Below are 27,526 nucleotides of genomic sequence, written 5' to 3'. Positions count from 1 at the left end.
CCTCAAATCCCAGGGTTGGTTTGATCTTTCAAAATTAGAGCATCCACCATCCCCTCGCTGTAGCTGAAGCCCCCCGCCCCTGCTGCACAATGAGCAGAGTAAAAACCAAAGTGCCAGCTCAGAGATGCGCGATAGACCCAGCAGAGCCACGGAGCACAGAGCGGGAGGAAAATGTTCACTGCAGCCTGCCGTTAATTCGTTCATTTTGTTGCTGTTTGGTGACAAAGTGTAAAGTATTTTCCATGCTGCCCGTATGGAAAACCATTTTTGGGTCCAGCGAATCCAGACGCAAGGAGAGTCTCACCTAAAGACCGTTGAACACAGATTGCGCGGTTCAAGTTTCATCTGTGTGGAGTAGAAATACTCCCCTGTCAGTGTGGACCAATGATGGCTCTAATGGTTCACCTGAAGACGGTCGCTCATCTTCGGGGAAAAGGTGACCGGATCGCCAAAGTTACATTCAGAGGTAGGACATCTTTATCTGCAGGATTTCTGTAGATGTCTTGAAACCGAAGCACGCTGCGGGGTTTGCCCGGGTTTGATTTGTGTCAGACAGGATGATGGGAGATAAGTCAGCCGTCCTGCTTGCGTAAAAAGTTGGGGGAACCCCTCTTGGATCAGCGCTGCGCTGATGTACCAATGCGCCCTTATTTTATCCAAAGAAGCAAACTGGACAAAGGATTCGTGCTTTTCCCGCACTAACAAACATATTTATGATAGAACTGCTAAAATAAATGCATTAATCTCTCCTTAAAATGATAGGATACACAAAAATCCCTAAGACTGCATAGGACTTTCATGTACAAAAATACACACTCACACACAAACAAGTGTAACTCCTTGGGAATATAGTGACATTAGTGATTTCTTCTTGTTTGATGTTTAAGAGGACACTCCCAGTGTTCACAGAAACTCTAAGCCTTTGTAAGAATATTATATGAATATTATTGACTATTTATTGTAACCACACAAGAGAAAAAACAGCAGGTATAACTGTGTATATCTGGGAATACCATGACATCACAGTGATTTCTCATTACTGTCTTCACTTGATATTTCCTCTCATTGTTTAATGGTTTACTTTCTACTCATAAAGCAAGAAGGGCAAGAGGCCAATTGGTTACTATAGACTAAGCATTGATGGCATTGATTGCTGAAGAGGGTGTTGAGGGAGGGGGCTTGGGGGTCTTTGTCATACCATCAGGGTAATTGCCAGTCCACTAGTTCAGACAGGGTCATTACCACAGCCCCTGTCCTGCTCTTCACAGGAAATAGGAATCACTGTGGTGGGGGTGGGGGGTGGGGGGGCAGTTGAAAGGAGTTCTGTGCATTCATTCATTGACATCCTGTTTCTTTGTGAGAGTGTGTGTGACAGAGAGAGACAGAGAGAGCGAGAGCGAGAGAGAGAGAGAGAGAGAGAGAGGAGATAGAGAGAGAGAGAGAAAGAGGAGATAGAGAGGGAGAGTGAGGCACAGAGGTGTGTGCAAGTGTGTTTCAGCACCTCGGACAGCGATCAGTCTCCTCGATGACAGATGACATGTGTTCAGTCCCAGCTGATCTCTGATTAGACTCTTGTTTTCAGCGTCAGGGTTTTGTAGGACCACCATCCCCTTCCCCCCTTTCTCACTCTCTCCTCTGCTCTGTGTGTGTGTGTGCATCTGGGTGTGCACTGGGTAAGGGATGCATTACAGTGTTGTGCTCTGTGCTGCAATGAGCTCACCAGGGTTTTGATATTACATGAAGTGTGTCATCCATGTCACAGATTTGATCGTCTCCTCTTCCCGCCCGGTGGCCCAACTGTGGTCAGCACAGTTGCAGCAACTCATCTGTTTAAAATTTCAAATAGCCTAAGTAACGATATGGGTGCAAGTGAGCCTTTCAACCCAAATTTCTGCCCTGCAGTATCTGATTCAGTCAGTGCTATTTCAAAACCTGCTCAGTTCAAGACACAAGTGACGTTCACCGGTGTTTACTTATATGACATTATATGAGGGTTTTCTTTTCAAAAGAAAAGGCAAAGTGCACATCAGATCTTTTTCTAGTTACAGGACAGATGACAGCTTACAACCATAAAAAACAACAACATTTGCAAGCAGTGGTTACCATAAACGGTGTGTCAATTTCTTTAAGATGCAGTACACACTTACCAGTTAAACTGATGTTAGACTGTAATCTGTGACCCATCAGACTATGTGGCCTGAATGCAAATTTAAGATGCACTGTCACTGTAAAGGTTTTTTTTTTTTTTTTTTTTAAATCATACTTCACATATCTTATTTTGATCAACACTGACAAACACATAGTGACCCCTATAGTATTTAGACTGGGTCACAAATTTTGATAGTTGTTCACCAAAATACTGAGACACTGACATATCATCAACTTTTGAATTAATATGGCGAACTTGTTAGCAAACAGCTGCTAATTTACACATTCGGCAAGTATGGAGCAACATTATCATTCATTTGAAGTAAGCCCGTCCAATATTTACTCTTTTTTAGCTCTGTTTTTAGTCTCTACGTACTCCTGAGGAAAATATTTGTCTTTATATCTGATAAATGCTTCACTATATTCACCAGCTAGTTTATATCTGCGTCTGCTGGTGCTGGGCTAGCCTCAGAGCTAGCTAACCATCCACCTCTCTTCTCGCTACAAAATTTACCTGTTTGTATTTGAAAACCCTAAAACGAGACGTCCGGTTAAAAACACACTGATGTCCAGGCGGTGTATTTCTTTAAATCATTGAAAAATAGTCTGTCCGATGCATGATAAAAAGATTTTGTATACCTGTTTCCCAAGTTGTTCTGGGTGACTTCCTGGTGTTACACCTTATTCTGTGACCCATCAGATTCTGTGACCTTAATGGGAATTCCAGCCATATTGTCACTTTATTTATTTATTTTTTTGATTGATGGTTTGTTTTCTCTTGTTTTACTTACTTTACATACAACTTACATACTCTAAAACATACTTAATTTTAATAGCTAGGTATTTACAAAACTGTTTTGTATTTAGCGTGGGTCATAATTTGTGTAACACCGGTCGGCCGCCATCTTTGTTATGATTCTGAATCACCGGCGTAAGTGTGGAAATGGGCTGAAAACCGTTTAGAGGTCGAAGTATCCTATTATCCAGGTGGTTAGAAGAGCCATTGGGGACTGTAGGAATACCTGCAGAACAACGGTAAGTGTTTTTAAACGAACTCTCTGGTTTAACATTGCCGGTTAATTAACAGAAACTTTCTATTAAAGCTCAATAAAGCCAAGGAGAGTTGCAGAGTCAGGTGATAATTCCCTGTAGGTTCATCAGTATTAGCAATCACTTTCAGGCTATCACGTTGTTTTCACAGTCATTTCATATGACAAATATAAAGAATATAGTATAAAGCATTTATACATCTCATACACATTAACATTTTTACATATTCACAAATCTCAGTACACTTGCAAATCTAAATACACATTTGTAGATATCCTTTACGCATTAAATCAGACTACACTTACAGATTCTTGTACACATTCACATTGACTGAGATACAGTTTGACAACTCTCTGCATTTGAAAATCATATTGCAACAATAATACAATACCCCCCATAATATTGACTATAGCAAGTTTTTATCTGTCATTGACATAAAATATTGTGTGTGACAACATGTGGGGCTCTCTTATTAGATATCAAGCAGATTCTTCATTTTTAAAGTTACTTAATGTTCTTCATTTACATGGAATCATTTAATCTGACTGTGGCATGTTGATAAGACTCTCATAACATTTACCTCAACCCTCTCCCCACAAGTTCTTACAAGGCTTCATAAATACCTTTCCACAGATCACTGAATTGCTTTGTTTTATTGTGTTCTTCAGACATTGTCCTTTCCAAATAACGATTCATCGTCTTTCCAAGGCTAGTAAGTAGGGGCTCGATATTTCACATTAGCCTGACTCCAGCCTTTGATATTTAAGATGTATTTCAAATATCTGAAATCATTATGAAAGGGCTTCTTTATTTATAGGAGATTGTAAGTAACCCAGAGGTTGAAGACATGAGATTGAATTAAAAAAAAAATAAAATCACTTGATCTGAGTGGTCAGATGTAAAGTAAGTGTTATACATTTTGATATTTATGGATCATTAGATAACAGAGAGCAGAGAGTCACAGGAAAGGTGGGCGAGAGAGAGATTTGAGTAGGGATCAAACCTATCATACACTGATTCACCATGACACCCACTTTATTAGTTTCATTTTAAAAAATTCTGAACATGTATAACTTTCTATTTAAGTGGTTAGAGAAGACTAATGTCTTCAATTACATCTATGAGCAATCACTTTGCCCCAGTGGTAAGTTTATTCTTTTTTACTCCCCTGTCCATCTTCATCTGTTTCTTATACTTCATTGTATTTAAAATATGCAATTTATTGAGGACAGTGTAATCTTCATTTTTATTACTGCCTGATTCCAAAATTGATGCATATTGTGTGGCAGTTCCTCTTTTTACAGTAGGGCATCAGTCTTGCATCCCCAGTCTCTTCCACTGCCACTGCTGAGGACCTTTGAGTCATACTTTTCCCTACAGGCTGTCAGTAGAGCTTCCTGAGTGCTTTTGGCTCAAAAAACTTCCTGTCTGTAGAGGAAGGGGTCTGCCAGGAAGCCCCATCCCCTCCCCAGAGCACGTCAAACCATAAATGACCCCTTGAGAGACTGCTGGGAGATGTCGTGTATGTAAGGCCCACTCCACATGTCATGTCTGACAGAAAAAGAGACCTAATGGTGTCTAACAATGCACATAATCCTGAATCAAACGTCCAATATTTTGAGAAAAAACCTTATCTGATATATCTGAATAAAGCAAATCATCTTCAAAGGCAAGGCGTCAAAACTTATTTGATTTCATGACAAGTCTTTGATGAATCCTCGCTGTTATCTGCAGCTCGCTCTCGCTCTTGATGCTTATACGCAGGGCCTCTGCACTGTAGCCTGCAGGGTCACAAGCACAGTTTAAAGTGACACGCTGTACGTCAGAATTAATTGAGAAATTATGGAATTATTTCCACTTTGGTGACACAGTGTCACAGTCACTTTTAAGATATTCAATTGCAGCTTGCCAGATTAACTATTCCTCTCCCTGTCCAACTCTTTTTACCACTTATATCAGCAATCTTCCTAAACAACAGACATTTGATATCCACACTGCCACATGGACAGCTTGTTTGTCACTTTTTAAACTGTGAATCTTTCCTATTTCTTTGACTGAAATCGAGCTTTGTGCATTCTACTGTATCTTGCAAACACACAATTCATTTTCCTCCCTGAAGCGCTCTTTTCTATGTGCTCTCTGCTGGAACAGACATTTACTGTGGGTTTAGTTTAAATTGAGGCACCTATTTGGGATGTAAACCATTTATTGTTCGGCTCAGGAAATTACATAATATGAAATCACAGTATGGAACGACAAAGATGAGATGCTAAGATGCTGAGAGATGGGAACGGAGAATCTAATTGCACCCCTGAACGTTAGGGCAGACTTGCATAATACTATCCACTTTTCTGGTCATTACATTTTTCGGTTTTATCCCTCCTAGCTCCAGGTAAAGCTGGAGAAAAGCGGAGGAGCATCTCTATGCCCTTTTCATTCCTGTTAGTTTGAGTTTTTCATTCGTTCTCAGTCCTTTTCATTCACTCCTTTCATCTCAGTCGGTCTGCTCGAAGTAAAAAAAAAAAAATGTACTCGCTGTTCCTTTTCTTCCCTCCACCACAGGATGGTTCTCTCTCTTCACTCTGCTCTCTATCACTTTATATCCACCAAGGCCAAAAGCCAACCTGATTAGCACAATGTTGTTTTAGTTTGGTGTAGGAGCACCTTACGTAAGCTTCACATGATCTACTTTCCCAAACCCACGTCTCTAGTTAGATGAAAACGCCGGTATGACAGCAATGCCTGTGTTTTGAATAATGTAGGAGGAATATTGTCTCTCTCCCTCTCTGACATTTAAGTGGTGTTTATTTTCTGAAAATATATTTCAAAGGTTGTGGGTTTTATGAGGTTGCAGCGAGTGGAGCAGAGTGCGACAGAGATTATGAACTGGAACCAAAATGAGCTCCTTATATTGGTAAAATTATACTCATGAGTAATGTATGTTCGGTTTTGCTTTTGCATGTTTGTGTGTCTTTTTCTTTCTAAACTCAAAGGCTGTGTACTCTGTGAATGAGTGATAAGATTCTTGCAGCCCTTATAATGATACTAATGATATGCCAGGTAGAATCTGTTTATTCCCATTCAAAGTTATCATTACAGCCAAACTGACAGGAGCTGTAATTAACTTTGTAGGTCTCTGTGCATTTGTGTGTGTGTGTGTGTGTGTGTGTGTGTGTGTGTGTGTGTGTGTGTGTGTGTGTGTGTGTGTGTGTGTGTGTGTGTGTGTGTGTGTGTGTGTGTGTGTGTATATGTTTAAATTTGCGTCAGTACACATCAGCTGTCCACCTGCAACCAAACAGACATCAACACCCACACAAAGCGTGAAATGCACAAAGCAAACTACCTCAACAAAGCAGGATGCACACAGCGATCCGGCACCATTCATGAACATCACAAAGCAGCCAGGTGAACAAAGGCTGGTGTGCGCATGAGTGAGTGAGGTTACTGTACAGCGAGCAGCTCTCTGCTCTGTGTATAACCTTGAACATACACTGCACCAACACATTTCACAGACGTTTAAGAAGACCATGTGGAAATCTGTACATTCTTTTCTCTGTAACACTGGCAAAAATCACATTTCTTTTATGTTTCTTTGATTCTGCTGAAGTCTCTTTTTTTTTAATCTCCCTGTTTCTCTTCTGTCGCATAGTGACAGTTAATTGTCTGCATTTCTTTTCTGTCTCCCGTGGCTCCAGCCAGCCTATCGCGTCATGCTTATAAGTCATTCATTTATCTTTCCACTGGTCATTAGGATGACAAATGTAAACTGATTGAAGACAGTAATAGAGAGTTGATACATTCATGTATTAAACCTGTAGTTGACAGTGGTGGAAACAGTGTTCAGATCCTTTACTCAAGTAGAAAGTACAAATAATGCAATGTAAAAATACTCCATTACAGGTCCTTCATTCACAAGCCTACCTTTAACTATGTTTTTTCTTTCTTAATCATTAAACAGAGAAGATAATTCATCAACAAAACATGAGTGTACATTGTTCATGCAGCTGGCCAACAAGGCATAGGAGACAAGACGAGTAAAGAACAGAAATATAATTCAGATCTGATCTTATTCTGAAAAGTAGCTAAAACAGTATAAAATGGAAATAATAATAATATAAGTAAAGTACCTTAAAACTGTACATAAGTTGTATTTGAGTAAATGTACTTAGTTACTTTCTGCAACTGGGACTATATAAATGCCTCGTGCTGTGTGTCCACACAGTCAAGCTGAAATGACAACAATCACAGTGTCAATATTGGCCCACGAGTGGCACGGCGGCACAGTGGCTAGCACTGTTGCCTCACAGCAGGAAGGTTCTGGGCTTGAACTGTTCGGCCAACCAATGTCTTTCTGTTTGGAGTTTGCATGTTCTCCCATTGCCTTTCTCCTACAATCCCAAGACATGCAGATTAGGTTCATTGTTGACTCTAAATTGAGCCTGAATGGTTGTTTGTCTCTCTGTCAGCCCTGTGATAGACTGGTGACCTGGCTGTACCCCAATGTCAGAACGAATTGTTTCTAACCACTAGTTTCCTCCTTACCTTTCAGGTCTGTCCTTCTACAGCCATGTGGCAGAGAACTGTGAGGAGGCGGCCCACTTTAATGAGGTCAGTATCTCCATTTCCTCTCTCAAACACTAACCCACCTGGATAATGACCAATCAGCAATTATCTCTTAACTTGATAGAAACCAGAACCTTCTCCAACCGTCTCCACTGCAGATAACAAAACGCTGATTTCACAAGCTGCAGGATTTGTTAATGAACTGAGGTGGAAAGTTAGTAATTACAAGACAGAATTTCTATTTTTATTATTATTTTGAATCCACAGCATGTGTGCACTCAGATTGAAGTGATCGCGTAATGAAACTTACAGTAAATGTATGTTATTTCAGACATGAGAGCACAGTAAGATTTCACATCTCCATTCACATCAACTGTCTTGAGAAAATCGGATGGAGACACCCTGGGATAACATAAGAAACCTTATTGTAAAGTGGCAGTGCCAACAACTGAGCCATCCAAGGATCATGTCTTATCTCCTCATTACTGTTATAAGTTATTTTTGGGGGCATTTTTTCCTTTATTGTGATAGCTGTAGTGAGAGAGAGAGACAGGAAAGTTGAGGAGAGAGGATGACATGAAGCAAAGGGCCCAGACTGCACTCGAACCTGGTGAAGGCTTCACCTTAATGGTATTCTCTATACCAGGCGCCCCACTTTACTGTTCTGATCCAAAAACTGGTAGCTGGTTCTCACTTGTAAATGGCTAATGTCCTGCCGAGTGTCTCCTAATGGCCCTCTGCTCTTCGATGATGTGCTATCAGGGTCTGAGAGGCAGAGGTAGCGACCTCCAACCATGCATGACACTGAACACTTGCTCTGTTATAATTAAACTAGACAGTCCACTCTCCACTGCTGGAGTTAGAAAGAGCTGCTCCCTTAAATAGCTTTTCTGCGCTAGAACTCTTTTAAACTTGGAAAAAAGTTTATTGGATATGAACTTTTTACCATTCCAATTTAAGTCCAGTAAATTACATTATCCTGAACAACAGCACAGACCTGAGTAGCCTTTTAAAATCCAAACGGATTGCAGTCGAGCCCTTGTGGTACTGGTTGGTCAGTCTCTTTTCACTGTGGCTGCTGTGAGATTCTGGGAAATCTTCGTAATAGGATTCCCACAGGCTCCTGTCACACTGAGAAACCAGCATTATGATGGATTCAAATGCATAGAGTCATATAAGGGAGCAGAGGGTGGAAATGAGAAAGAGACGAGGGCTGAGGGATCAAGACAGAAGTGTTGGAAGTAATCCTTCAGAACAGAAGCAAAAGAGACACAACAGAGGTAGGGGATGAAGTCAGGGAATGTAATAAGAAAAACAAAAGAGAGAGCGCCTCAAACACCTCCCCACCTTCCCAGGGGAGGCTTGACTAAAGTTTTTTTTTCTTTTTTGTTCTCTGCTCTGTTGCTTTTAAGGAGAAAGCACATTTTTCCTTTGATCGACTCACAAGCAGGGAGCTGCTTCCTTTGCTGATAACCACGGCTTTTGTTTTCAGTGTAATCAGGAAAATGGCTAAATGACTGTACACTTTTGGCTAGTTGCATTGTCGGACACACACTCTCACACACACACACACACACACACACACACACACACACACACACACACACACACACACACACAAAGTCCCTGCAGAAATATTGCTTTTTTTTGTAGTGTCACTGGTGAAATATAAGACAGAAAAGTAGACAAAAGGGAAAAATGTGTCAGAAATGTTTACACTAGTGTATTATATTATTCCTGAGGCCTTGCTATATTAACTGGTATACAACTGAGTGGCTGGCGCTGATATGTGATCTCTTGTGACAGCCTCACCCGATGCTCCTGTAGTGCTTGGGAGGTCGTTAGCGTCACTCAGCATCAATAACATGTCCAGGCTTCCCTTGGGACAAATTGTGCTTTCAGTAGTTCATGAGAATGTATAATGTGTGTGGGTGTATTGCATTCTGCTGGTGCCCAAGTGTACATGCACTGTTTGCCTAGCTGCCCATCCACTGCCCCAAACATTGGAGCAATTCCTCTTCACACCCTCTTCATCTGACGTCTTCATCCTCTGCATAGGAACACTTGCATGGTTCAGTAAGCTCAGTCCAGCCCCTGGAATTGAGGGCCATTAGCATAGAGTTGTGTGTCTTGTTGCTTTATGCATGGATTAGCAGGACGCCTTTGAAATAGTGTGCGGATAGACTGGATGGGGAATCTGTATTCATTATTCATTCTGTGGTGGGACTTGGCTTTTAGCTGCAGTACACCAGGGCTTCCCTCTCACTAGTTAGACATAACTGGAGCAAAGAATAGAAAGCCCTGCAAGCACTGGATGTGGCCACTGGGTTCACTGAGTATGGGTCTGTGGATATATTATAGCTACTGTGCATGTGTATGTGTCTGTGTCAAAATGTGTGTTTAAGATAGAGACAGAGAGAGAGTGTGGTAAGGTTTAGATTTTGAATGTGTGTTTGTTTGGTTTACACACAAGATGTCAAGAGATTTGAACTTATGCCGACAAAGCAAAGGGAATTATTATTCAAACATAATGAGTGCAAGAATATTCCTTCTCCAGCTGCTGCAGCACTACAGGGTAGTAAGTGCACAGTCTGACTTCTTTTTTTAATGCAAGTCTTGCTATTACGCAACACCAGATGACTTTTTTTGTTGTGTACATACTGCTGCTGCCTCAAGTGGTAGCAGCGTTATGTTTCACGAATGATTTTTGATCCCAAAAAATTTGCAGAGAACAAAAGAAAATCCATTGTCAGTGAACATTTCACTGATCCGTTCAGTATCTGCATTTTTGCTCTTGTAGCTTCTGCACTGAAAACCTCACCAGCCTCATCCGGACTCTGACTTCGAGGGCATGTTGTGGCTGACCAAAAGAGAGTAGGAAGAGACCACAGTGAGATCACTTCCTCAGAACTTCCCTCGGTAATCAGGTTTGGGAAGTTAGCAGGCTTGAGTAAGGCGTATCTGTTATTTGAGAGCATATCACTAACAGGGTGAGGTTTTTTAAACTAATATACATCATACCCAGTAGCAGGATTCATATCCTGCACTCCACCGGAGAGTAAAAGACTCTCAAAACACAAACTGATGCATCAAGGTGATCCACTTCTCCAGGTCATATTTCAGCTGCTGCTTTATTGATCACTTGACCACCGATAAGTAGAAGAGGAGTAGCAGTGGCCTATGGGCTTGAAACTAACTGGAATATTTTTAGTGCTCAAAACTTCACCAGTTTTCAAGATTCAGGGCTGCTCCAGGGAGGTGCTTTCCCATCTCTGAGTGCACTGAATAAATGATGATCTAACCAGAATATTTTCTTTGCCGGCTTAGAGTTGGAGGGAAGCTGAAAGCAGATTTTGAATTTAGAGCGACAAAACAGCAGAATTTTAACAAGTATGCTGATGTGCACAGGCACACAGGTGCGCATACAGGCAGATGACAAAAACATTATTTCTGTAGGGAATGGTGTATTTTTATTTTCTTCATTATTGGGAGCCCTTTTTAAAATATATATATATATAAACGCCCATTTCTCTTTGGCGGTGTTTGTGTGTGCCCATGTGCATCAGCTTGTAACTCCTCTGCTTTAAGGAGTCTCTCTCAGGAGTGACAAGGTGCCTCAATAAACACTGACGCCAAAATCAAGGAGACAAAGTAAAGTAATCCATGGAAGAGTCACGTAACTAAAATATTATCTGGTAAGAACAAAATATGTACAAAAACAGAAACAGCACTAAGTCCAGTTGTTTCCTTTAGCTACAGTTTCGACATCGGAGCAGTTTCACTTCACAGCCACTGTACATCTGAATGGATTTCTGTCTCAAAGCATCCGACTTAGAAACCAACTGGAATAAAGCCAAATAGATTTCCTTGTTTGTATTGTGGAAAAAAGTGGTCCCAATAGATGAGACCAGTGAACGTTTTTATTTGTAACTGCGTGGTTCTAGTGAGCAGCGGGTGAGACGTTTAGCTGAAAGCCTTTTGGTGGCACTGTCCTGCATCGCTATGCTATAAACAGTTTGGGGCTTTGTGTTGGGGCAACTCTGCTCTAACACAATCAATTGACAGATTTTCTTGTCCTCCACAAATACATGATTTTTAATTAATAGATACAATAAATACACTCCCAGCTGATGTTTTGCCACTTGTAACACTACACATTTGGGCGTACCGGCACCAGAGCAACAGAAGGTTGAGCTTCTGTTGCTGGAAAGTAAAAGAAACAATCCATCTCAGCAGAAAAGTTTTTAATCGAGGGGTGAGCGCTATCTCCCAGAACGACACCGTCTATTTTCAAGGACAAGAGGCAGCTTACTTGACAAGTGTGCAGTTCATTATCTCTGCACCATCTGGTCCTCCACAGCAGAAACTGGGGAGATAATTGCAGTTATATTAGATGAGCTTGAAATAAAATGAGGTTTCATTGAATTAAGTGGATAAAGATTCTCATACCTGTCCAGACTGCCAGTCAATTTCAAGAGAGGAGGAGGAGGAGGAGTGTTTGATTCCCTCTCTGCTGTTATGTTTTTGAGTGATTAAATTTGATGTAATAGAAGTATTCTGAAATAAGAAATGTTCATAGCATTAATGCGACAACAATTAATAACACAGGAAATATCAAAGCATGGTTTGTGGCTGCCACAATCATTTACATTGTGAGTATATGAAATATTCTTACTCAATTAATGTCAGTATGTCCACACCCACGGCATTTCATTTGACACGTCCTATAAATTAGACTGAGATGAATGGAGAAACATTGGAGCATGCAGAGAAAGTGACATACGAGAAACAGAACGGGATGGAAATGAAAACAGGGATGGACAGCCCAATTGCAAAAAGTAAATTGAGACTGGGTTGGGGGTGGTGTTGGCGGTAGGTGGGGGGTATGTAGGCAGCGATGTCAGTGAATTGGACAAGATCGAGTTTCTTATCAGAGGTGCTGTTTCCTCCAGGCTGTCAAACACATTTACACATGTCGTGTGTGTGTAAGCACTCGACAAAGTGAGACAATATTTGATCTGATGATAACATTAAATGAACAATCAGTGGGATCATCAAAGTGCTTACAATTCATCCTGAGGGGAATGTGAATGTCTACCAAATTTCATGACAATCCCTTCTATAGTTGTTGAACAATTAGGACTCATTAGGACTCACCCTCTGGAGACCAGAAATGACTGTACAATATTTTAGGCCAATCCAGTCAAAAATTGTTGCTATAAATCAGCGTGGAGCCAAATTGTGGATCAAATGACACTGAGAGGTTTTGCTTATTTTTTCCAACTCATTACTCTTTGGATTAACATAAATTACTGAGTACTCTATAGGAATGCATAATACGGACTCTACACTATGTCCTGTGCAAGACTACTGCATATGCTCACTCAGTATCAGTGTATATGCAAAAGTGTAGACACAGACAGAATGCAGACAGTTTTTTTTATTACAGATTTTCTCAGAATTTACTCCTTAAGCGTCACACATAAAGATAAATGTCACCAAAATGGGAAGTTGAAGCGTTTCACACTGACAGGATTGTTGTATAGTTAAAACCACATTCATAAAAAGGAATGAAGGAGAATGTGACTGAAAGAAACAGAATAATGAAAGGTAATATCAGCCTACTGTATGTGGGCGAGTGAAGTTCCAGCATTTAATAATTTACTGTTGCAGAGGTGGACTCTCTTGTATTGTACACGACGGCAAATTCAGAATCTTGTCTGACTATCCTAAATAATATACTGTATCGCATATGGAGCTGAGTGGTAAAGCCTGCTGTAATGATAGGGTTGCTTATACTGCCTCTTTATGCAGTCTGCCCTTATTTCCTTTATCCTTTCAGAATATATCTAAAGCTGCAGAATCCAAGTGTAGAGGGCTGCATGATCATAAGATCACAACAAGCCTGAAAACACAGCAGAAAAGACTACAGGCTGCATAGAAAATGCTCTTACTGTAAATATAACACATTGCTCCCAACCTTTGTTGTGAGTGAGTGTGAAAGAGGGAACATATTGTTCATAATTAATCATAGAGGTGTTTTCATCCTCTGTGTCCATGGCAACAGTTATAAGATATCAAAGGATGGTGCGGGGGGGGACTGAGGACTGAGGACTGAGGACTGCCTGGTCACTCATCTGCTTGCCACAATACTCCAGCGTGGGTTCACAGCAGTTATAGCTGCTCTTCAGTTGAACATTTAGCCCCTCTGATTGGCCACTGTGGCCTCAAGGCTTCCGGGTACCGAGATCATACCTGTCACTTTTAATGAGCGCCCCTTACTCCACCAATTAGGATGTGTTTCATCTGGTACAGAGGGGGGATCTGGGAATAGTAATGTGTGTTCTTCAGACAGGCTATATAGAGATGAGGATTTAAAATAAGACCAGCGGTAATATTTCCCATACATATATATATATATATATACTGTATATCAGTGCAGTGGTTATTGCCTTTCAAATTTCCATCGCACATTTCTTTATGCCCAGAATTTTGTGATACATTTTCATAAACAGAATTAGACTGAATGTTGGTGTGGGCGCATTGCAGCAGGTTTACATCAGTCAGTGTTTGAGGCACAGTGACTACTTGACAGCTTCAAGTCCAAGGCTGTGCAGAGCTTGGCGCTGTACAAAACAGAAGAAGAACACAGTGTAACCTCATATTGATGATTGTTTGTGTTTCTTCTCATTTTGTTGCATTGAAAGGCCCTGCACAGCCCTACAGGTCTGCTGCTGATTAGACTTCAGACTGAGGTCATGTGGAGTTATACTGTAGATAACATGATGTCACCAAACTCACAGTTGTGTGAGTGTTTTTCACAGCAGGCATTTTGACTTGTCACAGTTTGAAAAGCACAGGCGTAACATTACCAATGACTCTACTACGTGTCCCAGTAAGCCATGACAGTGTGACAGTGAACCAGCATGCACAACAACAGGGCCCTTAAACTGAGACAGCTTAATGGAGTTCAGCCTTCATCAATTTTATTATTTATCACACCTGTATTTGTCAAAGCATCCTCTGTGAAAAAGTCCTGTGATAAAGGTCTAATATTTCCCACCCTAAAGGCTCAACAAAGCTAACAGGATATTGAGGGGAATGTCAGTCAACCACAGTCTGTACACTCCCACATACCCACATATAAATTACTTCTAATAAGCCAAAAGAAGTGCAAACACCTATGTGGGTGTACCTGGGGTGCAGACATTTCCTGATGATCTGGAAGAAGCTTTGTCAAATCTGAGAGAAAATATTTAGGTGACATTATTTTTGTTTGGCTTGTGGACTACAGATAGAGTTTGAAAGATGTGGTGACTTTGGTGAGTGATGCTATTGAGTTTCATTATGGGAAGTGTAGGATGTGTCAGTGTTTTTGGAACTGGACCCATACTAGGAACTAAAGGTTAGATCTCTTGGCTATTCCTTTGACAACTCTTCTGTTGTCCCTTACCTTTATGGAAGTGCAATACTAAATAGCCGGACTGCTCCTTTTAAATTGTGAAAAAGTAGCACTATTTACACAAAGTGTGCCTGTATGAATTTACTTGTGTTGTTACACCATTTGAGAACTGATGATTAGAAAAACATTCTCCTTTTGCTACTTCAGAAATATTGTTTTGTACTTAACTTTCATATGAATAACTTTCCATTCCTGCATTACAGCATTTATGAGTAGGTTTTTTTATTGGTCCATGCAAAGTCAGTTTGGTAAAAGTTATTGGGAGACTTTAATACTTTGTCACATTTGTGTCATTACGATATAACATGGACAATCATCTGTTGTCTAAAGGTCATATCATATTCTAAAAAAATGGGCCACCATCTCTGGGATCTTTTACCCACTGGCAGTTCAGTTAATCTTAACTTTGTGACCTGATTATTATCATTTGTCAAAGGCAGCCTTATAACCTCTTGGGAAATGTATTTGTCTGTCCACGAGGGTCACCTAACGGGCAATATAGTGATCCCATAAATGTTTTATTGGGGTAACCATGACAACGCTGAATTAAACATAATGAATGCCGATAAATTGCATCCAGTGCCTGCGTCCATTCAGTGCGCTGATGTAGCATGGCAGTGTGCTTCTGAACATACATTTGAACTTCATGCTGCTCAGAGACTGCAGATTTGGTTAAATCACGGTCATCAAATGGTGTTATTTATTCATGTCTGTAGTACCTGTGAAATAAATAAACAGAGCTGAGTAAAAGAAATCTGGAGTGAGTGTGCAGGCGGAATATCTGAATAAAAATAATAAGACTCTCCTTTTGAATAACAGAAGAGCATGAGCTTTTGCAGACCTACTTTCTCCAGAAAATAATTGTATTGGAGAACTGCTTATCTTGACAAATGTGAATATTTTGCAGCTTAATGTTGCATAACCCTGTCTGAAATTGCTTTCCTCTGAGAAAAATGGCACCTTTTTGAAAATGCAGTGGTCAATATTGTATTGTATTGTCTGACGTTTGTAACCGCATAGCCAAATGCCATTCGATCGCTTACTGTGCTGCTGCTCTGTTGAAAACTTTGAAGCACATTTCCACTTTCTCACCTTAATGGATTCCCCACTCTCATTTTACTTGTCTGCGCTGTGCGGGTATTTAAACCACGGTAAGTACTTTTGTCTGTGACCGTGACTGTAAAAGCATTAGGCAACGTAAACAGCTTACTCCTTCATGTTGTGGATTCTTGAATGTGTGTTACTCCAGAGATAAGTAGCCTTGGACGTTATAGCAGAGAATGAAGACGAGCAAAGCACTGAGATACATGTAATGGAGTTAACATGGCTGCAAGCGGAAGCTTAACGTTGGTAAATCTGTGTTTGTGTGAGTAGAAAAGAAAAAATAAGGGGGGAATGTGTTACCTGCGCCAACACACTGCACATATGTTTGCAGACACGGATTAAAATGAACGGTTTCCTTACTCTGGGGAAATTAATGTGGTTGCCCAGTGTCCCTGGTGGCAGATAAACAAAACATAATCACGCTTGCAGTTGTGTGTCTGTATCATTTGAGCTACCACTACCACTGGTATTTGTATATTAGCCCTCGTTTCCTCCATTAGCTGAGAGTGCTGTCATCCGTGCAACATTAACACCACGCTGGGGCCTCTTCCTTTCTCCACTCTCGGCTGCTCAAAACACACTGTAGGAGATTTAGTTGTAAATGAGATGTGGTACAGCTGTATTAGCCGTAATCTCAGCTGAACGACCATCACTCTGAGGGTGTAGGCACTCTGAGTGTTGTGTGAATAATAGCTAAGAAGGAGGTAGCACTACTGGTCATGCCTGGATGAAGTCGGGGAAGGAGCAACCACAGACTGCAGGGCCTCGGGGCAGAGAGAACAGACTGAAGCTTTAATGCAACACACAAACTCTTGTGTGCATGGATCTTTTGAAGGCAGGTCTAGCAGTAGCAGGTGGGAACCCCAGGATTCGATAATGGGACAGTCCTGATGGATCGTTTGCCTGACAGCCTGCAGTGTTTTCCTGAATGAGAGGCCAATATCAGCAGGGGGTGAATGAGTTTTAAATCACCTGTGCAACCTTTATCCCCTTGCCCTCATACAGCCTCTGTTCCTGTGGTACTGTAGTACAGAGGAGAAGGCTCTGAGGTGATTTACTGAATGTGAATCAGCACATGAATCCATCACGTTTCCAACCTTTACAATGAATGTTTTTGTTTCTGCACTTAATTTTTCAACCCCGTCATAGTTAATTCAACACAAGAGAGCTGAATAATACATCACATATTGGTGTCAGATTTTACTAACGTGCCTGTTAATGAGACTTGTGAATAGGAACTGCTTAGATGCTTTTATCACATCTATCATAACGTACTTTTCCCATAGATATTAACTACTGGATGTTTCAGAATTTTATACGTCTAGTATCCATCTTAATTATAATGATTCATGTTGAATGAATAATTTGGTCTGCCAAGGGAAAGCCAGCAGGAACAAACCCAAAGGGAGTTCTGGATATATTTCCTTGCTAATTTGAGCTTTAAAGAGAGTTTTAAAATGGTAAAGAGGTTTGTCCAAGCTTGTTTTCATTTTCTTACTGCATAATAAATGCTACAATTGGAATCAATTAAGTTTGCTCTATAAATAATTATAATAACTACAAGCAGACAATGACAAGTCAGGCAACAAACCAGGAGGGAAACAATGCAACATAAATCAAGATTGGATCAGATCAGATAACATCAGCCAATACCAACTAATGCCAACATATAATATGATGATACATTTTTATATTTGTTCATTAGATCTTAATTTATTTTTTAAATTAAACAGTGTGGTACACATTTTCCACTGTTCCACAAATTCACCCCTTAAATAAAAATATTTTTTCTCCTGACCCTTTCTTTTATTAACATGCATATGCTTTTTTGGCCAAATCATCCATACCGTAAATATCTACTGGTTTTACAATTCATTTAGTTTAATATGACTCTTGAGCCTTTGTTGGGCTTTACAGGCACCAGATTATGTCACAAATGATTTATTCCTAAAGGAGCCCTTTTACCCCCCTTAAATCATCAAGTTGGATCCCACTGGTTGTTTCAAAAGTGTAAAAAAAATAAATAAAAAAGAGCCTGCGACTTTAGAACAACCTGTGTGATGAGCTCAGGTTGTTTTAACTTAAACTATCATCTGACATCTGCTTTTGACTCTTATTACCTTGTTTTCACTGTTTCCTATTAGCTGTAAGTGCTGCGTTTCATTCTTTATGAAGTCCCTTTTCTAATTGTTTTTAACATCAGTGAGTTAAGTGATCAAACTCATCTACCTATTTGACAGTGCTGCTGACAGACTAGCTGTCTGGTAATAGACCCTCAGGGTTCATATACGTGACAGCCCTGTCACGAGAGATGCAGTATGTGCTGAAAAGTGTTGGAAAATAGAGAAAAGTAGCATAATGAGTGTCTGATCAGCCTGAAAAAGCCAATTAGTAAAGCCATCACTGAGGAGATATGTGTTGAAAATGGTTTAGCATAAATGAAAAGAATAATAATAAAGCTTTACTGTTTTTTTCCTTTTCCTGTCAAAGCTACATGAAACAAGCCACCTGAAATCTCTTCAAACTGTTTTTCAGAGCTAATAAAAGTTAAAATGCCAAAGGAGGGTCATTGCTCAGACCTGTTTCCACACTTCTCACAACCTGAGCCCTTTTCTCAAGGATATCCAAGACATTTTCAAGAATTCATTACCATAACATCTTGCTTGGCTGCTGCTTTTTGTTGTTTAACCTTATAGGAAATAAGCTTATAAATATTTTTAGTCAAAGATATACAACCTGGAGATGTTTATGGTAATAAATAAAACATTATAATGCTTTGTTCCCTCCAGAACAGCACCTCTGTCTCTGGTATGGATTCTTTTAAATTCGAGGTCACTTCATAGAAGCGGATACATGCCGACACAAAGCCTTGAATCTGGTCCTGGACTCTGATCGACGTGAAGGAATAGACTAACATTTGGGGAAATACCCTTATTAGCTTTCTAGCCGATAGTTAGAGAGTTAGGGTCGAAATCAGTTCAATGGACAGACTGGTTCAGTACATGATATTGGTGCAGGAGATGTGAGAAATGTGCTGGTAACTCCAAAGCTTCACTTCGTGGACCGACTTCTCTGGTGGTCATTGTTGCTAACGTTTCAATTATTACATTTTCCAAGCAAAGATAACAAAATCCACCTACCAACACCTGTAAAGCTCACCAATAACACCATGTAAAAACAACGCATTGCAATTTTATGTGGGGGGGGGTCTCGTCTGCAACTGTTTTGTGCCGGTAGCGGTAGCTTCATATTTACCAAATAAATAGGAGAGTGGTTTCAATCTTCACATCTAACAGTATTGTGAATCAAACTTATATTATTGTGAATTTGGGGTTTTAGACTGTTGGTTGAACAAAACAAGCAAATTCAAGACAACTCACTGGAATGTGGGGGAAAAAAAATGGCAGCCATTTTCACACAATCAATGTAACAGTTAGTTGCAGCTTTACTATGTTCTTAAGCATTTTTTTTTTTCCAGACATTTCGATGGCCCATTGCCAGCAGGCTGGATGGCAACGAGATGCTGGAGATCCAAGTGTACAATTACAGCAAGGTCTTCTCCAACAGGTAAGGCGCACTGCTGCTCCCAGCTTGTCCTTAAACCACACTGACCACACCAAACGGTGTTAGAGAGCGAGCTGTTCGTGGTTTCAGTGCCTTTCCGGCCTTCCCGTCACAACCTGTGACCAATTCAGACTGACACACGGCGTGTGTTTCTCAGCTAAAGCAGAATAGGCTCTGTATTCCCTGAGAGCGTCCTCTAAATTGACTCAATTGTGTGTGTAACAGACTGCAAACCACAGAGCTGGCCATGAATGAGTATCACATCAGGAGGATGGTGGAGGTAATGAAACAGCATTAGATCCTCAGTAATGGGCACATTTGTCACTTCACACACTCCAAATAATCAGATCATGAAAAACACCCAGGGTGTTGCAGTGGATAAGGCAACTGGGATCTTGTGTTGAGCACATCTTATGCCTCAGTTTATTTGCAATGTGTGTGAGTGTCTGATGTTACTGTGTTTGATATGATCCTGGCTTGTCGAATTTATTAATTAGAATGTACACAATTCAGACACTTTTATTAACAGTTCATAGTTTGTATGTTTTTTACTGACAAATCCCAAGCTGACGAGGGTGTATTCCAGTTCTGAGTAATTTACATTTCTTAGATTAATGTGCTCTTGAGCACTGCATTGGCAGTGAAACCTACTTCAAGGATCCTGCACTGCTATCTAATTACTTCTAAGCCATCACTTGTGTGCCAGCTATGTATGGAAACTGGCTAATTAGGAAATTTCTTCCTTTCTCTTCCTCCACCTCCTCCTCCTCCGCTTCTTTTCCTTGTTTTTCTAAATCTCTGTTTCCCTTGAAGTGTATCCTGCAGTGTAGCTCCTCTGGATGATGCATCCAGATCTGGAAAGACATAGGCGGGTTGTGCCAGGAAGCCTGTCCATCTCCTGTGTCCGCAACAAATCCAATCAGATCATTGATGTGTCCACACTAAAGACAAATTACATCGCCCACACAGTCATTAGAACTTGCTTTGTCTATGTGCGTAGGTGGTAATGTGTGTGTGTGTGTGTGTGTGTGTGTGTACCACTGTCTTTATAGTTTATCTGTGTGACCTTATCATGTCTGCCACATGTGAATGCAGTTGTTGTGTGTTAATGTGTGCACTGTAATTGGTGGCATATTTCTCATGCACTTACATAGACAACAGAGTTAAAAGCAGGTGGCAGGTTTGCGGACAGATGTTGTACGAGCTTTACATCAAGGCAGCTCTTAACTGTCATTGGGATTTTTCTGTTGCTATTGCGTGGAAGAGGATAACGGAAACAGCATGAGAATTTCACAGCCACACATGACAATTGATAGAGGGTCATAGAGTTTAAGATGTGACCAGAGAGATATGTAGAACTCAGTTTGCTATCCGACTAGACTGAATTGGTATTTCTCTCCATTTTTCAGTCTGCCGTTGTGTTCCCTGACTTTTCTTGTAACAGTCATGAGGTTGACATTTTTGTTTTTTTGGTGAAATATCTTAAAAACCAAAGGATGGACTGTCATGGAATGTGGCGCAGATATTCATGATGTCCAGAAGATGCATCATAATAACTCTGGCAGTTTCCAGACTTTTTATCCAGCACCGCCAACAGGTCAAAGTTTTCACTTATCCAGTGGAATATCTCCAAATCTAACAGATGGATCAGCTGAAAACATTGCACAGACAATTGTGGTTTCCTGAGGAGGAATTTAACAGTTACATCAAACTACAGGTTTGTTGCCATTTTCAGGGCAATTTTTTCTCTCGCTATTTTTCTTGCTGTGGCACAGGAAGATGATGCCCCCATTCTTAATGTAGCCTACAAATCTCTGAATGGCCCGGTTGTTTTTCCAACCATGGTAAAACGCATCAATAAGCGAACAGCTGGCACTCTAGCCAATAAGAACATGCATAAAATATCATTTTTCCATTTGGGAATTTTAGAAAGAATAAACAAACAAACAAAAAAAACGTTGAAAGACTTTTTCATCCAGACAATGCTTCACACCAACTCAACTGTAGATGCTTTCACATAATATAATATACACTCTGGCTAATGTATGCACACACACAAGTACTCTTGCATGCGAAGACACTTAAACACACACATAAACACAACCCGACACACATTTAAGTGGGTAAATAATTCAAGGTGAGTCACAGCTTGTGTTGTTCTCACACCTGCTCCATATGTCTATGGGCTGCATAATTACCAGGGTAACTGATCTGCTCTATCACTATAGGCACCAACACACTGCGAGGCCAGTGTGTCACACCCTGCGACCACAAGTGCAATCGCATTACCACAACACAAAGGAGGAAGCAGTGTTGCATGATGGTCTCCATGCTGCAGTGGCATATAGACAATGTTTTATTATTTGTTTACCCTTGTGGCTCAGAGATATGCTTTTATATTCTGCACTCAGTGGAGTACGTTGAGTTACTGAGCTAGGGGGAGAAGAGGTGGTTATATGATTGTATGATTGTATATTCAAGGTCCATGGAGGAATATCAGGCGGTCCTTGAAATTAGAATCGGAATTGTTAATATATTGTTTTAAGCATGTTTTAATTCATCAGCACCAAGCTTGCTATTTCTGTGTCCTAATGCAGGCGATGAATCCTCTGAGATCCACATTTCTAGCCTAAATACACCATAACTTGTTGACCAGGCCATAATGAAATGTTATGACATAAGAGATCTAGCCTATACTATTAGTTTTGGCCTCTGTGAGACCAGACAAACATTTTGCAGAGGTTGCAGGCTTTCACATCCTTTTTTTATTAAATCAAAAATCAATTTTCATTTAAGAATGAATCTTCTAATCGAATCATAATCTTGAAAAACAAATGTTGGGGTAGCTTTCAGATAAAACTATGTTCTGAAAAGTCATCTAATTCCACAGATTCAGTCTGACTGAAGAAAAAACACAGCCTCCTCATTCATTTGAATGAGGTAAGTCGGTCAACGCAGCAGGGTTGCTAGCGCAGAGGCCTACAGCAAAAAAAGTGTCATCCAGGAAGGTGCTGCTGTAGCCAATCAAATGTGTGCAGCTCACATTACTGGTAGATAACTTTGTAATGACAATTATATACTGTATATACTCTATTATTGCCACAGTTTACCATACAATTATCAATGCAATAATCATTCCAAGTTTTCAAAGTATTAAAATCCTGTCTTGTACTATATAAGTACTATAAATGGCTGTAGCTATACATTTCTGGACCTTATTTTGTGTCTCGCTGGTACCTGAAGCAGCACATGCCACCAATGCAGCTCCTTGCATTTTTGTATTGTTTTAACACAGGGTTGTTTTGTCAGTCTGAACACCCTCTTAGAGGCCTCAGGATATGGACATAAAGCCTCTGCAGTGTGGCTGGGTGCCAGGTCATGAAATTACTTCAAAATTAACAGTAAGAATAGTCAAAAGTATAGGGAGGAATAACAGGTGGCCAAAATGTACCCTCCAGTGTAGGTAAACTAAAATAGGGGTAATGTGTCTCTAAATTTGAATTTAAAGGCTGCATGGCCGCTGAGTTCAGACCAATTTTTCAACTTCTGTTCAAAGCTTGTAAGACAGGCAAAGAACACTTCAGTAGTCCAGGTATAATGAAATGAAAGCAAAGCCTAATTATGCTGGTACAAAGAGCTCATAGAGTGACTACAATTGTCCAAAAATGAAGGGATTGAATATATTTTCAGGCTATTAAAATGTGGTGAGTGTCCTCACTTCAGCCCTCCACCATCAAGGAATGTGTAAAAGTTGGAAGTCCCCTGCTGTAGATGATTCCTTTTAAATAAGAATGCATAATGTTGATTTTAATTGGTATTGTAACATTTCTCAGAGAATGATTCCTAAATCAAAGAGGGGAAGAAAGCCTCCAAATTAGATTACTTACTGTTGCAGAATAAAAGTGTTAGTTCGTCATGCACAAGATAGACTGCAATAATTTCATCAGGCTGAGATCAGCATGATGCCTCGTCAGCAATTTTACTCTTTAATTTTGTTTTCTTTATGCAGTGTAATTTTTGTCAGTATAGGCCCATAGAAACAGGCCAATGTGGCAAGACTACTGCTTTGACTAACAGCTGCTGTTTCCTTAAGGTGTTTGCGCAGTCTCAAACTGTGATGCAGCTGTATTCACATTTGGTATAAATATTATATGAGTCAAGATGATGTTGGTGACACAAGTCACTGGTTGTATGTAACCTTTATGCAGACTCTGATATTGTTATTAAATAAGATAAGAATGAATTCAATTCTGACTGTCAGAGGTGTTATCTGAAAATCAGCCTTGAATACTGAAAACTTTCTGTGTTCTGCTGCTGCTCTGCAGCCACAAGCACAGACACAAATACTGATAAATTAGGAAAAGAAATATGTGTTTTAAAATTCTGGTGGTGTACGAGCTCTGTGTTCTCCCTTGAAAAACATATGAAATTTTTCAACTACTTTCTCTGTTGTTTTGAAAGTGAATACACGATTTCATTATGTTGTTAGATTTTTTTTTGTTTTTTTCTAATGCCTGAAGCACAGGAATGAACACTGTGATCTGTGCTATTTTTTTATTTTGTTTTTCACCAGAAGCATAAATACATTTTTGTGATTATTTCACTGACATACCATGATATGTTTTTTCAAGCAATGGCCTCATTAAACTATTAGACGTGCTAATAGCATGGCTCTCGGAAGGTAAAGTTGGTATCTATCTATCTATCTATCTACCTATCTATCTATCTAAAGTTATTACAATCAAATTAGAAAACTTATATATAAGCTTAACTTATAAGTTACATAAGATATAAGTTATCTAATTTACTGCATTAGCCAAAAACAGACTTCCTGTTCGGTTATTTCATCATCACCACATCACCCAGTCCTGATTACATCTTTACAGCACGAGTCACTGCAGTACACTGATGGACATCTACACTGAACAAAATATCATCTTTTCTGTTCTATGTCATAAAAAAAACCCAACAGCCTCATTACTCCCTCTTTCTTTTCCCCTTCTCTTTCAACAAGCTGACATTTTAATAAATCAAATCTGTGTCATACTGTATTTACACAGAATTTGTTATGTTTCGTCTGTTCTACGACACAGCTGTTGTGAAGCTGGAACAACGCGCTGCCTGTGGGCAGTACAGCAACGAGAGCAAGTAAACCGCACACCTAGATTGGCATGATATGCTGATGAACACTGACAGCGAAGAAAAATGCTTAATAGCGTTTCCTTTTGTTTGTGGTTTTAAAAAATTCTATTACGTGTGTGTGCGTGTGTGTGTGTGTGTGTGTGTGTGTGTGTGTGCGCGCCTGTGTACGTGTGTGTAAAAGGAGGAAAACTGGAGTATTGATTGTGTCCATGTGAATCATGTTCGCTGAATCTGTTTATGTTTATATCAGCGTATGTTCACCGATGGGGGGCACTGCTTGGCAGAGGTTTTTCCTCCTGCTCGTCCAAGGCCGTGTCGCACGCACACCTGCCCGCTGTAACATTTCCATTTCACACTGTCCTCCAGCTGAGTTACCAGCAGTTTTGGTGGATTAGTGCAACCTTGAGAACAACTCTGTTTGACTTGGAAAAATATTTTGCATTTCAAAGTCATGCTCCAGTTCATCTTAGCCTGCTATTTCGTTACAGTCACGTCTCGATTTGTAAAAGAAACTTGAGGCTCACAAAGAAAAATAATACAAATTGAAAGGGAAGGGGGCTCTGAATTATGGAGCAGATGAAAGTAAATTGTTTGCAGAACTACAATCAATAATGAATGCCACCTTTTGAAGTGCTAAAAAGTGAGCCAGAACATGATAGGCCCTGCTCGGTTCAATTATTCAGCACTTGTACACACCTTACAATGGCTGAAAGGAAATGACAGATCATTTGCTTTTCTAAGTAACCCTGGATGCATCGATCTCCACTGTCTGGTGACGGAAAGAGTGAATTATATTGTGGGGCGGTTTATATTTTCAGGGCAAAAGTTTCTGTTCATCTTCAAAGAAAAAAGGTTCTCTCCACACCATTAATAACCTTGCTGACTTTCTTCTTGAGACATGTCAAGCCTGTAAAATTGAGGTGGAGTTGTTTATCAGGGGAACCTGGCAAATAGGCACCTTCATAAAGAAAACATCTGCCAGAGCCTTTTTTTTCCTGTCACTTGAATTCAAAGTGAAGTCGAATCTAAATTCACCTCATTATTACATTTTGAAGCTCTGCTGACAAATGTAGCCTCACTTTCTACTGTAGGTTGAATTCATCTCCACTGACTCCAGCAGGAAGGAAAACGTATAGGTGAGGACAGAGATGGAGATAAAAGAAGGGGGGGGGGCAGATTAATCAAGAGAGAGAGAGAATAATAGCAGGTGACAAACAGTGCCCTGTCTTTATTTGCTCACTGATAAGATGCCATGCACGGCCTTTGTTGCTATTCATTGGTTCTGAATTTAATAAGACAGTATTTGTTGGTTTTTCATACTGAGGTGCAGGTGTGCTTGTGTAGTACAGCATGCGTGTGTGTTTGTGTGTGCTCTGTTCATATTTCTCTGTCAATTTCCATAGTCCTGTTGGAGTGCTCACATCATTAGCTGTGACCCCTGCAGGTTTCCTGTGAGTGTGTGTGAGTGTGTGTGTGAGTGTGTGTTTGTGCATGTGGTAAAGCTATTGATCGTATGCCCTTATTTTATTACATTATCACTCCCTGCAGACTCTTATCCACCCTGGTGGTTGTGTGTCTGCTCTCCCTAATGATACTCTTGTTGCTCCATATGTATTATCTTGCACTGTATGTCACGTACTGTATGCACTGACAGTATTTACAGTGTGTGTTTGTGTATGTGTGTGACCGTTATAGTAGAAATTGCATATGGCTGTGGCTCAGAGTGGGCTGGCCTCCATGTTCTTTGTGTGGGACTGATTGCTCTCAGAACAACGCACTGTTTTGGGGGAAACTCTTTAAATTATTCACCAGCTCTAATTGGCCAGCTGAATGGGGACTGTACTGGGTTTCTTCCCACTGTTATGCTCTATGAGGGATCCCTGGGCAGCATAGGAATGAACCTTATTTTTAATGATCTTATACAGCAGCGGTCCCCAAACTTTTTTCAGTGGGGGCCACATCAACTTTCCTTTCTGAGATGGGGGGCCGAGGTTAGTCTATAACAGGAAATGATATGGGCCAGGGTGACAACCAGTATTATTGTGGAGATTACAATGATAATTTGTTGTAGCTGCCCTTCGTTTGGCACCACCTGTTGATTTGCAAAAAAAAGTAATAAAAAGTCTTCACATGTGTTTATTTGAAGTACCATTTATTTTATAGAAAATAACAACACAAACTGATGGTAATGCCGGGGGGGGGGGGGGGGGGCGCGGGGGCGGGGGCTGCAGGATGATGGTGTCGCTGCAGGACGACAGTCGAACCGTCACCTCCTCATCAAGGATCCGACGTGGAGCCTGGAGGAAACAGATGATTCAAACATTTCATTTATCGCATTTAATATTTGTTTAATGAACATTAATAAATATAATAACAATATTGTTGCTTTATTAAATAATAAATAGAATAAATAATCATTGTCTCTGGCGCAGCACAGCTTGTGTTCATGTCTATGTTGTGGTTTGGATTTATCATGTCAGACTGATGAATTAA

At 40.3% G+C, this 27,526-nt stretch overlaps 1 protein-coding gene across 1 annotated transcript in view; it reads left to right on the top strand.

Moving 5' to 3' along the window:
- The first annotated feature begins 387 nt into the window (after positions 1–387).
- Positions 388–27,526, top strand: part of otof (otoferlin) — a 70,237-nt gene continuing 43,098 nt past the window's right edge. Inside the window, exons 1-3 of the mRNA XM_022765666.1 lie at positions 388–466; positions 7,748–7,806; positions 19,806–19,894. Coding sequence (XP_022621387.1) covers positions 388–466; positions 7,748–7,806; positions 19,806–19,894 — 227 coding nt within the window. The remainder of the gene's footprint in view (positions 467–7,747; positions 7,807–19,805; positions 19,895–27,526) is intronic.

This window comes from Seriola dumerili, unplaced genomic scaffold (genome assembly GCF_002260705.1).
Source record: "Seriola dumerili isolate Sdu_G_001 unplaced genomic scaffold, Sdu_1.0 BDQW01000025.1, whole genome shotgun sequence".
Classification (NCBI taxonomy): domain Eukaryota; kingdom Metazoa; phylum Chordata; class Actinopteri; order Carangiformes; family Carangidae; genus Seriola; species Seriola dumerili.
The sequence above is the reverse complement of the archived record's forward strand: the minus strand, read 5'-3'. Positions and strand labels throughout refer to the sequence as shown.